The sequence below is a fragment of the Budorcas taxicolor genome, chromosome 15 (assembly GCF_023091745.1).
Source record: "Budorcas taxicolor isolate Tak-1 chromosome 15, Takin1.1, whole genome shotgun sequence".
Classification (NCBI taxonomy): Eukaryota; Metazoa; Chordata; class Mammalia; order Artiodactyla; family Bovidae; genus Budorcas; species Budorcas taxicolor.
Window position 1 is genome coordinate 81,363,312 of NC_068924.1, and position 16,878 is coordinate 81,380,189.

A 16,878-nucleotide genomic window follows, 5' to 3' on the forward strand; every position below is an offset into this window, starting at 1 on the left:
GACTGAATCCTCTGCTGCCTGCATCGTCTCCAACGCACAGCCCTGCACCCTGGGATGGCGCTCTGCCTCCTCAGAAGGGCCGTGTAGGATGAGGGGGCATAGAGCCTGCTGCTGCTGCTAAGTCACTTCAGTCGTGTCTGACTCTGTGCGACCCCATAGACGGCAGCCCACCAGGCTCCCCCATCCCTGGGATTCTCCAGGCAAGAATACTGGAGTGGGCTGCCATTTCCTTCTCCAATGCATGAAAGTGAAAAGTCAAAGTGAAGTCGCTCAGTCGTGTCCGACTCTGTGCGACCCCATGGACTGTAGCCCACCAGGGTCCTCTGCCCATGGGATTTTCCAGGCAAGAGTACTGGAGAGGGGCGCCATCACCTTCTCCGATAGAGCCTGCTACACACTTTAAATGCACTTTCAAATTGTCCTCCTGGTTAGCTTACTAGTAAGATTCCTCCCGAAACTCATTAAAACCTCAAGGCACCGTTACTGTGTCTTTATTGAGGATGTTCAGCTTAATAGTTAAGCAACAGTATTTTAATTATTCAATCATAAAAATACAAGAGTGATATTAACTAAACAGTAAAATGTTAAGTAAAGACTTTTTAGAGTAAGAAAGCTAATAATGATGTATGTGCTTAGAGAAACCTGAACCTACTGTATCTCAGTGAACGGATGGAATATTTGAATTATAGTTAAATAAGAGTGAAGTAAACAATATATATACGGGAAACTTCTCCATATATTTTGACTGAAGGGTAGATTTTGGTGACATATTGAACAGGAAAAAAAGTCTTTCTAAGGAAAACTCCCTGGTCATATTACACCTTTTTCTTAGACTGGGTAGGGAATCCCAGACCCATCAACAGAGAAAGACCCTCCAGAGAAGCCCTGGGTCAAGGCCACTCTACACACTGCGGCCTCTGACCCAAAACACCAGGGTTCCTACTGATTAGGATAATTCTAATTACTGAACTGGGAGCGTATTGATGTCTCAGCACAAAGATTCTTCTCCTCCAAAATATCCAAACATAGCCATCGACCCCCAGCTTCAAGTGCGAGGGGTAACTGACCTGAACAGGGGGGAACAGGAATTGAACAAACAGATGAGGAAGATGGCCAGTTTCAGCTAAGTGATAGCCTAGCCTAAAAGGCCCTTCCTGGATGGTGTCAGATGCCAGAATCAGAATCACCAATGTTTTGCTGACAGCCAGCCACTTGGATGAGAAAACAGGCCCCGTGTGCAAAGACTCAAAGGCACCTCTTCAAGACACAATTTCTAAAGCAGGTGCATGTCACACAATCTCACTGCTCCCAGGGCAGGAATTTCTCCGGCTTTCAAACATCTCTTCTTGTTTCACATGTGACCTGGGAACTGTTCTATAGCCTGATGTTCAAACCACTCAGCAGACACAGTAGACCATTTTACAAAACATCACACTCAATCCCAAAGAAGCAAGAGTACACGCACATTACTCTCTTCTCACCTGTTACTTCTGAGCTCACAACACACACTGTGTTCTCCCTATTGGATCAGGAATCTCACAGGACCCAACTGGGAGAAGCATTTGCCATCATTTCCCCCAGGTAGTAAGTGAGAAGAAAATGAATAGGTCAGCAGTAAAAAATTCTAGAAAAGAAGAAGCATTCTAGAAGCATCAGGCTAGGAACGTCCTTCTCCTGTTCACGGTGTTGGAAACACACACCACAAAGGCATCCCCAGCCGCGCCGGCACGGCACGGGGAGGACGGGGAGACGGCAGCCACTTACCATCAGGTCTTCTCTCATCCGGCCCGGCCCGTCCTCCTTCAGGATGATGTCGGAAAGGTGGCGCACGCAGGTGGCAAGCACGTCCCCTGACGCCCGCGCCAGTAACTCCTGTGGCAAGTCAAAGGTCACCTCTGAGGGGCGCCGTGCATCCAGCAGACTGCCCCTGGCATACAACTCGCACAGAAGAAATGCTATGGCCTCCAAATGCATAAGCTGGAAGCCACGAAAATCCCAGCCATCATGTTTTTGCATCTTTGCTCTTCCTTTTAGTGACCTGGCAATACGAGCTGGTCAAGTGGGACTCACAAAGAACGCTTTAGGTATGCTCTTTCTAATACACTCTACGTACTACATTTTGTATGTGTATACATATTCTATACGTAACAGTCTTCGTATATGTTAGGTCTGTCTTTCTACATTGGCTCTATAAGAGGGACAGACATCTACTCAGGAAGGTCTCGAGGCCCCATTTCTAAGAGGTCTGTAACAGCAGTGCTCCTCCAATAACAGGCACATTGCAACTCTTCTGGTGCATGTAGATGGCGAGTTAACTGCTGTACTGAAGAGTGCATTTTAAATAAACAGACTAAAAATAATAGTTGCTACCCTCCTGGAATGTATTCATTAGAGACAAGTTTTCAGAGTCTCTTGTTAGTGAAAGTGACTTCCAGGGGTCCCATCTCCAGCCCATGCACCTCACCACACCCAACGGGCTGCAGAGGGTCTCAGCTGCTCCCCATGACCTGGATGCCACTCAACACCCAGGCTGAGCCGAGCGGCTCCACACCGTGACAGGCCGCCACACTGCCAGACAGTCGCTGTCTGTCACATCTTCCGTTTACTTTTAATTGGAGGACACTTACTTTACAGCACTTTGATGGTCTGTGCCATGTATCAGCATGAACCGGCCACCGGCGCACGTATGTTCCCTCCCTCTCAGACCTCCCGTGCACCTCCCTTCCCATCCCAGCCCTCCGAGCGCCCACAAGCACCAGCTTTGGGTTCTCTGCACCACAGAGCAACTCCCCCCAGCTGTCTTATTTCACACACGGTAACCTCCACACTCCAGCGCTGCACTCTCAAGCCCTCCACCCCCTCCCTTTCTCAGTGTCCACACGCCTGCATCTCCTTTGCCGCCCTGTAAATAGGATCATCAGTACCATCTTCCTAGATTTTACTTTCTTCCTCAAGTGCACACAGAACATTCTCCAGGACAGATCACATCCTGGGCCATAAATCAAACATTGGTAAATTTTTAAAAAGTGAAATCATTTCAAGCATGTTTCCTGACAATGCTATGAGATTAGAAATCAATTACAGAGAGAAGAAACTATAAAAAATACAAACACATGGAGGTCAAACAGTATGCCTCTAAATAACCAACAATCACTAAAATAATAAAAAAGGAAATCAAAATATGCTTAGAAACAAATGACATGAAAACACGATGACTCAAACCTGTGGGAGCCGGCAAAAGTACGGGTGGGAAGGCAGTTTATAGCTGCACAAGCCCACCCCAAGAAACAACAGAGAAATCAAACAAGTAAACTAACCTTACACCTACAGCAACTAGAAAGAGAACCAAAAACCCCCCAAAGTTAGTAGAAGAAAGACATCATAAAGATCAGAGCAGAAAGAAATGAAAAAGACATGAAGGAGACTATAGCAAAGATCAATAAAACTAAAAGCTGGTGCTTTGAGAAGATAAACAACATTGACAAACAGCAAGGCTCATCAAGAAAAAAAGGGAGAAGACGCAAATGAATAAAATTAGGGATGAAAAAGTTACAACAGACGACAGAGAAATACAAAAGGTCGTGAGAGACTCCCATGAGCAGCTACATGCCAATCAAACAGAGAATCTGAAAGAAGCGGACAGACTCTCAGAACGTCTTCCAAAATGGAAGCAGGAAGAAACAGAAAATATGAACAGACCAATCACAAACATGGAAATCAGAACTGTAATAAAAAAATCTTCCAATAAATAAAAGACCAGGACCAGATGGCGTCACAGGCGAATTCTACCAAAAGTTTGGAGACGAGCCAGCACCTATCCTGCTCAAACTCTTCCAGAAAATTGCAGAGGACGGAAAACTCCCAAGCTCACTCTATGATATCAAAACCAGACAAAGATACCACAAAAAAGCAAAGTTACAGGCCAGTTATCACTAATGAACATAGATGCAAAAATCCTCAACAAAATTCTGGCTAACAGAATCCAACAAAACATTAAAAGGGTCATATATCATGATCAAGTGGACTTTATCCCAGGGACACAGGGATTCTTCAATACATGCAAACAATCAATGTGATACATGATATTAACAGATTTAAGTATAAAAACCAAATGATCATCTCAACGGATTGGGAGAAAGCTACTGACAAAACTCACCACCCATTTATGATAAAAACTCTCCAGAAAGCAGGCATGGCGGTGGTGGCTCAGTTGTGTCTGACTCTTGAGATCCCATGGACTGTAGCCCACCAGGCTACTCTGTCCATGGGGTTCTCCAGGCCAGAATACTGGAATGGGTTGCCGTTTCCTTCTCCAGGGGATCTTCCCAACTCAGGAATCAAACCCGGGTCTCCTGCATTTGCAGGCAGATTCTTTACCAACTGAGCTACAAGCGAAGCCCAAAAGTAAGCACAGATGGAACATACGTCAATATAATAAAGGCCAGGTATGATAAACCCACAGAAAATACTATTCTCAATGCAGGAAAAAAAAGCATTTCATCCAAAATCAGGAACAAGACAAGGGTGCCCACTCTGCCACTATTAGTCAACATACTTTTGGAAGTCCCAGCCACAGCAGTCAGAGAAAAAATAAATAAATAGAAGGAATCCAGATTGGAAAAGTAAAAACTTTACAGATGACATGATTCTTTACATAAAAAACCCTAAAGATGCCACCATAAAATTACTAGCGCTCATCAACGAACACAGTAAAGTCACAGAATACAAAATTAATATGCAAATCCCTTGCACTCCTATACACTAACAATAAAAAATCAGAAGGACATTCACTTCTGTTTCAGGACTTAATCTATCACAGAATTACCTGCTACATGTGGGTCTCCCCCACTGCGTGGCAGGGGCCTTAGGAATGGGCAGTCTGACCATCACCCCAGGTAGCACCCCACAGCTCAACCACAAGGCGGTACTCAAAGTTTGCCAAACTGCTGGCAAACCACCAACCATCACAACCCAGACTTCTGTGGCTGACCTGGCCTAAAATGTGTGCACACCCCTGCTGAGCTTTACACATCAACAGCACAACCTGGACCTTCTGGAACGAACATGCTGTGTCCCAGTCATCTGGGTCCCCAGGCCCCCGACTGCTAGTGAGAGGAAGACTTCAGAGGCTGGGTGAGCTGCCGGTCAGCCCGCCTGCCTGCCCACCTTGGGCTCTGTCCCCACAGGCGCTCCCGCCCTGCCTCCAGCTCTGCCCTGAGCATCCCCGCTGACCAGAGCCGTGTCCAGAGGTGAGTCTGTCTGGTCTAGGCAGACCTCAGAATGCTTTTTCTTCAGTTGCCCAAGATCTGTCTCCTTGCAATTCCCACCTACTGGTCCAAACCAGTCCTAAGTGACCCTGAGTCACTCTGATTGTCTGAGTCTCTAGGCCGACTTGCTGCCCCACGCTTCTTCCTCTTACGCACTTCCTCCTCCAGCTGCTCACGCCAGGCCCCTCAGCCGCCCCAGCTAGCCTGCTCTGACCCCTCGCTGCCGCTCACCCGGTCTCACCCACCCTGCTCTGAAGGCTGTCCTGAGACAGAGGATGGGGCACTGGTCTCGGACCCAACCGGTGCAGACAGCAAGACCGCACCTCTGCTGCAGACCCCGGTGCCACTCACAGCGCCCACTGCGGACCGCGGCTCCACAGCGCCGTCAGCTCAGGGCCACTGGCAGAGCAGCCACGCCCAAGTCCCAGCCTGTGGCTCCGTGGTCGTGTCTTTGGCACCTGTTTTTCTCCGTAAAACACAGGATGTTCATTTATAGAAAAAGAAGAGACAGAGGTATGTCTCTGGTCGCCTGGATGGAGATCACCCCCAGCTTCCGGGACACATCGGGCCTCAGTCCCCTGTCCACCACGCTGTGGGGGCAGAGCCAGAACCCTGCCTTCTCCTGACACAGCAGTGAGCTCCACACTCTTCCAGTCTCGTTCCTACATGAGAAGAGAACTCAGCCTTCCCCACAGACGAACAAGGACCCAGCTTACTGTTCTGAGCACCGGGGCCTGTGGCGGGCAGACAGTGCGTCCTCTCGGCCCGGCTCCCCCCAGTGCAGACCCTCCTCCAGCCAGGGCTGGGGACCTGGGGTCCGAGCCACAGGCCTGGCTCCGCACCAACAAGCAACGCACCTCAGACACCAGCAGGATGGCACCCTCGGCACAGGCCACAAACCCCCACCTTCCCCCTGGCACTCTTCCTCATTATCAGCTTCTCGTTTTGTTTCTACCTGTTTTCTGCTATTCACACGTGCTCCTTACTGAGGGAATGTTCCTTAAAAGGTTTTCACACACTTTCCTGGATCAGAGATAAATGGTTAGAAAATCAAATAATAAGTATCCCTTCCACCAAGAAGTGTCAAAAAGTTTAGTAAGGAAAATCCCAGACACAGAAAGAGCTGGGCATTTTTTAAATTAAGTAAATTTCAACCTGTTCATACCCTAAGCAAAAAAGTTACACTATGCTGTCTTACTCTACCTGTTAACTTATGAGGGAAGGACATTTTAAAAGGAACTTATACAAGAAAAGGAAGCCTAGGAAGGTGGCAGGTGGCTCAGATGAAGCAAAAATGTTTTTATTCTAGGAAATGTAAATATATTGGTTGGCCTTAAAGTTCGTTTGGGTTTTCCCATAAGATGGTACATAAAAACAAGAGCAAACTTTCTAGCCAACTCAATATTTCGGCAATTATCTAATTTTTTACTTCTAAAATCATTAATAGTCCCCAATCCTACACTGCTTCATCATGATTAGCACTGTCTGGAAGTGCAACCCAGGCATACCTGGTGGCTCAGACGGTAGAGAATCTACCTAAAAAGTGGGAGACGGGGTACGATCCCTGGGTTAGGAAGATCCCCTGGAGAGGGAATGGCTGCCCACTCCAGTATTCTTCCTCAGAGACTTCCATGGACAGAGGAGCCTGGCGGGTACAGTCCACGGGATTGCAGAGTGTCAGACATGACTGAGCAACTAACACTTTCACTTTCTTCACTTTCAGAAGTGTATTTCATGACAAGAACTGAATACATGGTAATAAGATGACCCATCATTAGAGATACTGAAATGGAGAGCACTCAGAAGTTAAACTAACCCCCCGTCTCCCACAGAACGCTGGTCTGTGAGGGAGCTTCCCGAGGGTGTGTCAGCAGGAGGCGCTGGTACCAGAGACATTAGGGGGAAATAGCACAAAGATCTACCAAAACCTTCTGGCCTGGGGGGAGGCCCGACCAGGAGAGCGCTTACACACCGTGGGAGGGAGGGAGGAACTGAGGCAGGAGGGGCCACCAGGCTACCGTGAGCACCCAGCCTAAGAGGATGAGAAGACAACCTTGCGGATTCCATCTTGGGACCAAGGGCCCAGCAGGCGTGCTTCCTAGAAGAACACACAGAAGAACTGTACAAAAAAGATCTTAATGACTGAGATGACAGTGATGGTATCATCACTCACCCAGAGTCAGACATCCTGGAATGCAAAGTCAAGTGGGCCTGAGGAAGCATCACTACAAACAAAGCTGGTGGAGATGATGGAATTCGGGCTGAGCTATTCAAATCCTAAAAGATGATGCTGTGAAAGTGCTGCACTCAATATGCCAGCAAATTTGGAAAACTCAGCAGTGGCCACAGAATTGGAAAAGGTCAACTTTCATTCCAATCCCAAAGAAAGGCAAGGCTAAATAATGTTCCAACTATTGCACAATTGCACTCATCACACACGCTGGCAAAGTAATGCTCAAAATTCTCCAAGCTAGGCTTCAACAGTATGTGAACCAAGAACTTCCAGATGTTCAAGCTGGAGATCAAATTGTCAACATCTCTTGAATCATAAAAAAAGCAAGAGAATTCCAGGAAAACATCTACTTATGCTTACTGGAGAAGACAATGGCAGCCCACTCCAGTGCTCTTGCCTGGAGAATCCCATGGACAGAGGAGCCTGGTAGGCTACAGTCCACAGGGTTGCAGAGAGCCGGGCACGGCTGAGCAACTCCACTCTCATGCTTTATTGATTACACTAAAGCCTTTGACTGTGTGGATCACAACAAACTGTGGAAAACTCTTAAAGAGATGGGGCTACCAGACTACCTAACCTGTCTCCTGAGAAACCTGTATACAGGTCAAGAGGCAACAGTTAGAACCGGACATGGAACAACAGAGTGGTTCCAAATTGGTAAAGGAGTATATTGCCAAGGCTGTATATTGCCACCCAGCTTATTTAATTTATATGCAGAGACATCATGCGAAATGCTGGGCTGGATGAAGCACAAGCTGGAATCAAGATTGCCAGGAGAAATATCAGCAACCTCAGACATGCAGATGACACCGCCCTTATGGCAGAAGATGATGAAGGTGAAATAAAAGAGAGAAAACAGAGATCATGGCATCTGGTCCCATCACTTCATGGCAGACAGACAGGGAAACAATGGCAACAGTAACTGACTTTATTTTCTCGAGCTCCAAAATCACTGCGAATGGTGACTGTAGTGATGAAATTAAAAGACGCTTGCTCCTTGGAAGAAAAGCTATGACAAACCTAGACAGCATACTAAAGAGCAGAGACATTACTTTGCCCACAACGGTCCACCTAGTCAAAGCGATGGTTTTTCCAGTGGTCATGTAGGGATGTGAGAGTTGGACCATAAAGAAAGCTGAGAGCCAAAGGATTGATGCTTTTGAACTGTGGTGTTGGAGAACACTCTTGAGAGTCCCTTGGACAGCAAGGAGATCAAACCAGTCTCTCCTAAAGGAAATTAACCCTGAATATTCATTGGAAGGACTGATGCTGAAGTTGAAACTCCAATATTTTGGCCACCTGACGTGAAGAGCTGACTCAGTTGAAAAGACCCTGATGCTGGGAAAGATTGAAGGTGGGAGGAGAAGGGGACGACAGAGGATCAATGGTTGGATGCCATCATCGACTCAATGGACATGAGTTTGAGCAAGCTCCAGGAGTTGGTGAAGGACAGGGAAGCCCGGCATGCTGCAGTCCATGAGGCTGCAAAGAGTCAGACACGACCGAGTGACTTAAGTGCCCAGGTTGCACTTTCTAGAAGACAGTGGTGCCCAGAACCAAGGAGGTGACCTCCTAAAGGTGCTGTGTCTTTAGCAGCCAAGGTCTTCTTGGGGAATGTCAACTGCTGGTCAGATGGGCGCTTCCTTGAAGACCTAACTGCCCTTCCAGGCTGGCCGAGGGGCAACCCCCAGCCTCAGGGCAGAGCCCTCTGTCTCCGCATGGACGAGTGACAGCCGCGCACGAGTCTGTGGTGTACCTGTTCCTCCGCTGGTGTCCCTGCAGTTGCCCGGCACAGGCTTTGTAAAGTGTCAACAGCTGGGGTGATCAACATTGTCGACCAGCAGAATCCATTCAGCTTTCTCTTGAGAACATCTAAAAAGAGCCAATTCCCTCCAGGTTTTTAACTCTCAAAATAAAGTGAGAGGCAAGCCTTTCCACGATGCTCCGGAAGACACTCACCTGCCACCATGTCCCGGGTGCTCTGAGGAAGGTGCTTGGCGATATGCCGGATGACACACAGGATGTGCCCCAAGGTGTCTTCACTGGGGTTCTGCTGGCTGGGGAGAGGGCAGAGGAAGCGGCAGTGCAGAGGTCGGGGCGCACTGCTGCCGGCGCAGTGCTCTCCTCCCGGATGATCGCACCGGAGGGAGGAGGGAGCCTGGCCCACAAGCCAAGCTGGGGAACGCGACGGCACTTCCTGTACTTGGACAATCAAAGCTTAACAGTGATTCCATTTTCCCTCTTGGTTTTTACACCAGAATTTAAAGAAAAGACCCATGTACACAAACAGCTAAGAGAGGGCCCACTTCCTCAAGACACAAGCCCTGTGTCCAGGACTCCCTCGGGTCCGGTGGCAGCCCCGTGACAAGAGTGCGAACCTGCTCATCCTCTCCCAGGCCTCGATGACAGTGGAGTGGTCCAGCACGGGCGATGCGCCAGCCACCTTGGCAAGCAGCATCCAGGCAGGCGCAGAGTGCTCCTTTTCCGTGTGGGAGAGCACGTTGTTTACAAAAGTGGGGGAGAATCTATCTTTCCGGGACCAGATATGAAAAGCCTTGTTTAAATAGCAGCTGGAAGAGACAGAAAGCAGGACTGTCACTGAGTGCATAAGCCTCGACCACCCCTCAGTCCAGGCTGCGGGCTTCTGCGGCAGCCTCGCCTCCAGTACAGCAGCCACAAAGGGGTTCCCACCCGGGGGCACGTCTGATACCAACCGAGGTGTCCTTCCAAATGCTACAACACCAAATACGGTATGTTAACCCACCTCCTCCCCAAAGTTTTTACTTTTAAAGGGAAGAATAAAGTTTCAGAATACACAGAAAAGTGGAAGTGAAGTCGCTCAGTCGTGTCCGACTCTGAGACCCCATGGACTGCAGCCCACGCGGCTCCTCCCTCCATGGGATTCTCCAGGCAGGAGTACTGGAGTCAGGTGCCATTCCCTTCTCCAGGGGATCTTCCTGACCCAGGGATCGAACCCGGGTCTTCTGCATTCCAGGCAGACGCTGTAACCTCTGAGCCACCAGGGAAGAATACACGTGAGACCCTCTAAAACTTGTATGTACCCATATGTGGTAGGATGCCAATAGCACACACATGCAGAGCTTATGAGGTTTTAGTCACAGAACAAGCAGACAATGTCCTTTTTCAGTGGAAGGGCTGGAGAGAAAGAACATCCCAGAGGTGAAATACGGTGGTGTTAAAGGAGCTCAACTTAGCTATGACCTGTCAAAACCACTCAGAACTACATATTTCAAACTTTTCTAAAAGAAAACAAACAACTCTTCTGATGTATTAAAGTGTCTGTGTGATGTCACTGCTGCTCTTAGACCATTTCTTACTTTATTTTTCCCACAGCAGTGAATGACATATGACTCGTGAGACAAATGCGACATTTTATATTTAAGTGGAAAAACAAACACATTCCTTCTCCAAGTAATTTCTTCTTCTGCTAGGAACACACACACATATTCAGGTTAGCAAAATCTTTTCATTAAATGAAAAAAACAATTCTCAAAGCGTACAGAAGATGCCTACAAGAAAATAAACACACCCATACACAGTAAGCATATGCATATAAATGAATGGTCTGCATTAACAAATTAGCTTTTATCTAAAAAATCTATCTAGACTTTTACTGCAAATGACTAACATGATTCAAACCTGACTGCTGTCCAAAACCAAGATACAGTGAATTGACAAATATTTTAAAATTTATCTACAAGAATCACACAGAGTATTAAATGACATTTACTACAGGAAGCCAACAGAATGAGAAGTGTCCTCTGAACTTAACAGTTTCAAGAGCTCAAATCCAGCTCCCCTGGAGGGTGGTCACACACACCCTCCACCAGCGATGAGCTGTCTCCAAAGGCCCCCTGACTGGACCCAGCCAGTATCAACCCACTGCAATCACAAGAATGCAGCTCAGCAAACACCACCTGGGCTTCCTGAAAAGCACGGCTGGCCACCAGCCTGAGAGCCACCCACCGCGCCCTCGGGGCCTGCCACAGCGACCCCTGCGGCGGAGGACTGGCCCTTCTCCCTGACACCGCAGTCCACCGCCTGACCGGTGCGCAGACTCCTGTGCTTCTCATCGCACCAGATGCGGACTCCAAGAAGGTCTGTTCCACGCTCTCTGCTCCAATCTATAGCCTAGCCTGGCGACTCCCTCCACCGCGAGAAGAGCCAAAAGCAGGCATTTAAAGCAGGGCTCCACGCACAGCACTCCCCTGCCCTGGCTGGCCCCAGCTCTGCTTCCTGGCCCAGAAATCCCCTAGCAGCCCTGTCATTTAGGATCCGAGAGGGTCAGGCCTCTCGGTCTCTGCGCTGCCATTTCCTGCCTGGAGACCCTCACCATCAGGCCGGTCTAGCTCATCTCAACTCTTCCCACCTCCAGAGATGACTGCAGTCACACCACCATCGACGGAAGCCACTCTAAGCCAGAGAAAGAAAAGGAGATAAAAACCATGCAGGGGAAAGAAAAAACGAAACTTCTAGGAAATTACTCAGGAAGACATCTACATAACCTACAAGACATCTATACGAAAAACCTACATAACATCTATAGGAAAAGAGTTCTTAAAAAATCCATTAACCATAAAGAAAACCACTAACAAACTGAACTCGTCAAAAGGCACCATTAGGAGACTGAAGAGGCAAGCACTGGGCTGGGGGAGGAATCTGTGACGCGTGCAGCAGTGATTCTACACGTTGAACGCTTCTGGGTGAACAAGCAAAAGAGCGACAGACAGCCTGATTACAAACCGGGTGCGATATCTGGGCAGGCAATACACAACGTGACTATCCCGATGCTAATCCCCCTGTGAGAGGGGCTCACTGCATCAGTCACCATGGCAGTGCAAATTAAGACCCCCAAGAAACACAAGCACTGGCCACCAAAATGACTAAAAACAAAGACCGAGGGCACAAAGACAGGCAGCAACTGCAGCTCTCAGAAGTGCTTCAGCCCGGCACCACCACTCTGGAGTGCTGCCTGCAGCGACTTCAGGGAGGATAAGAGCACGCCCAGCAGCACTGCTCCTGGGGACACTCGCAACAGAGATGTGCACCAAAGACACGCCCAGAAATAGTCACAGCATTCTCCCCCACAATAAAAAACTGGAAATGATCCATCGTCAGCCGACAACCGACAGGATACATGAACTGTGGCTCCTTCATGAATGTGACACACACACCCAACAATGACGGTGAACGCGCTACAGCTGCACACGGGCCCCCGAGTGGGCCTGGCTGCTTCTGTGAGCAGAAGCAGCCAGACCCACAAAGCGCAGAGACCACGGAATCCCCTTCAGGTGAACAGGCGGCGCAGAGAAGCCACACCCGAGCCAGCGCCAGCAGGCCCGCCTCTGAGGCGAGGAGCGCCCCTGGAAGGGAGAGGGGGTGCTCCCCGGCTGAGCACGGCTCTGCCTCTGGACGCAGGGACCACACCCGCTCGGGCCGCGTCCTCTGGGCTGCACGGCTTCCTCACCCACTGAGCCGAGAAGAACAGAGGTGGAGGCGAGGAGTGGAAGGCTGTGGCTGAGCCACGCCACACGCCGGGACTCCCGGCTTCTGGCCAGGGACGAGGCTTGAGCGCTCAGAGCTTTCGTGTAATAAAAGTTTTATTAAAGTATAAAGGAGACAGAGAAAGCTTCTGACATAGACATCAGAAAGGGGCAGAAAGAGTACCCCCCCCCACTAAGTCAGACACAACTGAGCGACTGAACTAACCGAACTGAACTGCTGCTGCTGCTAAGTCGCTTCAGTCGTGTCCAACTCTGTGCGACCCCATAAACGGCAGCCCACCAGGCTCCACCATCCCTGGGATTCTCTAGGCAAGAACACTGGAGTGGGTTGCCATTTCCTTCTCCAATGCATGAAAGTGAAAAGTGAAAGTGAAGTCGCTCAGTCATGTCCGACTCTTCGCGACCCCATGGACTGCAGCCCACCAGGCTCCTCTGTCCATGGGGTTTTCCAGGCAAGAGTACTGCAGTGGGGTGCCACTGCCTTCTCCAGAACTGAACTGAGCAGTCTGTTAATGAAAGAAAGGAATGTCTTAAAACTCAGAGAATGGCACCAGGCCCCTCATCCATAAAATGTATTTTGGGGTAATCTCAGCACCAGAGGATTCATCCCAGGCCATAAAACGATTGACTTGAATCTTGTAGAAGGGCAGATTACCATACAAACAGTTTCGTTTACATAGATTAGGGGAACAACGTCTGAGTATAACATACTGGTTTGTCAAGTGGGTTCTGAGCCATTAGATGGAACCAACTTGAAGACAGAGTTTGGGGTAAATGCACAGGACATTAACATAGCTTAAGACAAACATTTCCGTAAGAAAAATGCATTGGTTAACTCAAGGTTTGAGAAAAGTTAAGTTCAGGTGGAACCAGGTGTCATTATGGCAACACAGTATTTTAAGAGAAACCTCTTTTTATTTGCACAAAGGCGGGGGAAATATATATATGTATATATATCCCTAGCTTGTTTCCTCCTGCTGCTTAAGAGAGAGATAAAACAATGTCTGACACCTGCAGCTTATTTCCTCCATTTGGAAACCCCTGGCCTTCCTGCCTGTTACCCTCTCAGAAGAAAGGGAAAGACATGCCCAATTGAATTCAGAGTTCTAGAGAATATCAAGGAGAGATAAGAAAGTCTTCTTAATTGAACAATGCCAAGAAAGAGAGAAAAAAACAGAATGGGAGAGACCAGTGATCTCTTCAAAAAACTGGAGATACGAAGGAACTATTTCATGCAAAGATGGGCACAATAAAGGGCAGAAATAATCAGGACCTAATGGAAGCAGAACAGATTAAGAAAAGGTGACAAGAATACACAGAACTATACAAAAAAGGTCTTAATGATCCGAATAACCACGAAGGTGTGGTCACTCGCCTAGAGCCAGACATCCTGGAGTACGAAGTCAACTGGGCCTTAGGAAGCATCACTATGCAGAAACCTAGTGAAGGCAAGGAAACGCCCGCTGAGTGTTTCAGATCCTGAAAGATGATGCTCTGAAAGTGCTGCACTCTACGCCAGCCGGCTGGGAGAACTCAGCAGTGGCCACAGGACTGGAAAAGGTCAGTGTTCATTCCAACCCCAGAGAAGGGCGACACCAAAGAATGTTCAAACTACTGTACAACTGTACTCACTTCACATGCTAGCAAGGCAATGCGCAAAACGCTTCAAGCCAGGCTTCAGCAGTACATGAACCAAGAACTTACAGATGTATACGTTGGGTTTAGAAAAGGCAGAGGAACCAGAGATCAAATTGTCAGCATTTGTTGGATCATAGAGAAAAAAGTTAGGAATTTCAGAAAAACATCTACTTCTGCTTCACTGACACTGCAAAAGCCTTTGACTGCGTGGATCACAACAAACTGTGGAAAATTCCTAAAGAGATGGGAACGCCAGGCCACCTTACCTGTCTTTGTAAGAAACGTGTATACAAGTCAAAAAGCAACACTTAGAATCTTACGTGGAAAAAATGAATGGTTCAAAACTGGGAAAAAGAGTATGACAAGGCTGTGTACTGTCACCCTGCTTATTTAACTGCTATGCAGAGCACATCATGCGAAATACTGGGAAATGAATCCCAAGCAGGAATCAAGACTGCCGGCATAAGTATCAACAACCTCAGATATGCTGATGGTTCCACTCTAAGAGCAGGAGATGAAGAGGAGCTAAAGAAGGGTCTCTTGATGAAGGTAAAGGAGGACAGTGAAAAAGCTGGCTTGAAATTTAACATTCAAAAAACTAAGATCCTGGCATCGGGTCCCATCACTTCATGGTAAACAGAAGGGGGAAAGAGGCAGCGGTGGCAGACTTTATTTTCTTGGCTCCAAAATCACTGCAGGTGGTGACTTTAGCCACGAGACTAAAAGGCCCTTGCTCCTTGGAAGGAGAGCTATGATAAAGCTAGACTGTGTTAAAGACCAAAGAAATCACTTTGCTGACAAAGGTCCATATAGTCGAAGCGATGGTTTCTCCACAGTCATGTATGATCGTGAGAGTTGGGCCATAAAGAAGGCTGAGCACCGAAGAATCGATGCTTCTGAACTGTGCTGCTCGAGAAGACTCTTGAGAGGCCCTTGGACTGCAAGGAGATCCAAACAGTCCATCCTAAAGGAGATCAACCCTGAATATTCACTGGACGGGACTGATGCTAAAGCTGAAGCTCCAGTACTTTGGCCACCTGATGCAAAGAGCGGTCTCATTAGAAAAGACCCTGATGCTGGGAGAGGCTGAAGGCAGGAGAAGGGGACAACAGAAGACGAGATGGTTGGATGGCATCACAACTTGAGGGACATGAGTTTGAGTGAGCTCCGGGAGAGGGTGAAGGACGGGGAAGCCTTGGGCACTGCCATCCATGTGTTTGCTGACAGTCAGACATGACTTAGTGACTGAGCAACAGCACTGTACGAACCCCGTCACTCTTCCCATTGGATGCTGAGTCCTCCATACCCACACAGAAACAAGGAGGGAGGTGCCTCTTGTACAGTAAAGAAAACAAAGAACGGAGAACACAGTCAAAGGAGCCCAAGCAAAGGCCAGCTGCTAGCTTCCTGCCGCAGAGACCAGCACTGATCAACACAGGTGCCAGCTCGCCGCTGCACTGCCCCTGCACAGCGAGCACCAGGCAGCACCACGCGGGAAGGGCACGGCAGCGCGGTTAGGTCACCAGTCCAGCAGAGCGTCAGAAAGCCTAATGCATCCTCATCAGGGAGTCATCCGTCGCAGCCAGAACTGCGGAACGTTAACGGCAATGCAGCTGATCCACTAATGCCTCCTACTACACGCTAAGTCAGCAGCTCGAAGCTGGGGACCCTCAGAAAGGCGAAGGCAGGCTTCACAGAGCCGGTCACCACAAACGCTGAGAGACGTGAGCTAGGTCAAGAGAGAGACCAGGATTGAGTCTCTGTATGTCAAGCAATTTGGAGAGCTGATTTTCCAGTATCAACCCGGGAACTGATCACCAAGGCCCGTCACGCAGCCGCCCAGGACAAGCATACCCCAGCTTCCGGCTGTCCGTGTCCAGCAGCGACAGCAGCGCCCAGGCGAGCGCCTGGCCGCCGTCCGCAGCGCAGCCCTCGCGGTGGTGCAGGACGCTCTGCAGCAGGAGCCGGTCCAGGCACTCCAGGGCCTTGTCCTGCACGCTGCCCTCGTCGTCCGCCACGGCCGGGACCACGCCCCCCAGCCAGGCCTTCTGTATCTGCACACACTGCGGCTGGGCCTGCGAAGTCCAAGTCAGGAAGTCATAAAGGTGCGAGCACGGATCACACCAAGGTGTGAGCCATGTTTTAGGGTGTGTTATTAGGTGGTTCCAACACAATTACAGACAAAACCTAACAGTGGGAAAATGTCATGCTCCAA

The 16,878-nt window shown here is 48.9% G+C and overlaps 1 protein-coding gene and 1 non-coding gene across 3 annotated transcripts in view; both read right to left on the bottom strand.

Annotated features, from left to right (window-relative positions):
- NCAPD3 (non-SMC condensin II complex subunit D3) overlaps positions 1 to 16,878 on the bottom strand; it is a 63,328-nt gene that overhangs the window by 17,771 nt on the left and 28,679 nt on the right. For both annotated transcript variants that reach the window (XM_052652446.1, XM_052652445.1), the window contains exons 16-20: positions 16,518 to 16,738; positions 9,879 to 10,070; positions 9,460 to 9,557; positions 9,257 to 9,372; positions 1,765 to 1,872 (exon numbers count right to left, since the gene is read on the bottom strand). In XM_052652446.1, the coding sequence (XP_052508406.1) occupies positions 1,765 to 1,872; positions 9,257 to 9,372; positions 9,460 to 9,557; positions 9,879 to 10,070; positions 16,518 to 16,738 (735 nt within the window). The remainder of the gene's footprint in view (positions 1 to 1,764; positions 1,873 to 9,256; positions 9,373 to 9,459; positions 9,558 to 9,878; positions 10,071 to 16,517; positions 16,739 to 16,878) is intronic.
- Positions 10,454 to 10,526, bottom strand: TRNAS-GGA (transfer RNA serine (anticodon GGA)). Its single transcript has one exon. It is a non-coding gene; the product is annotated as a tRNA-Ser (tRNA).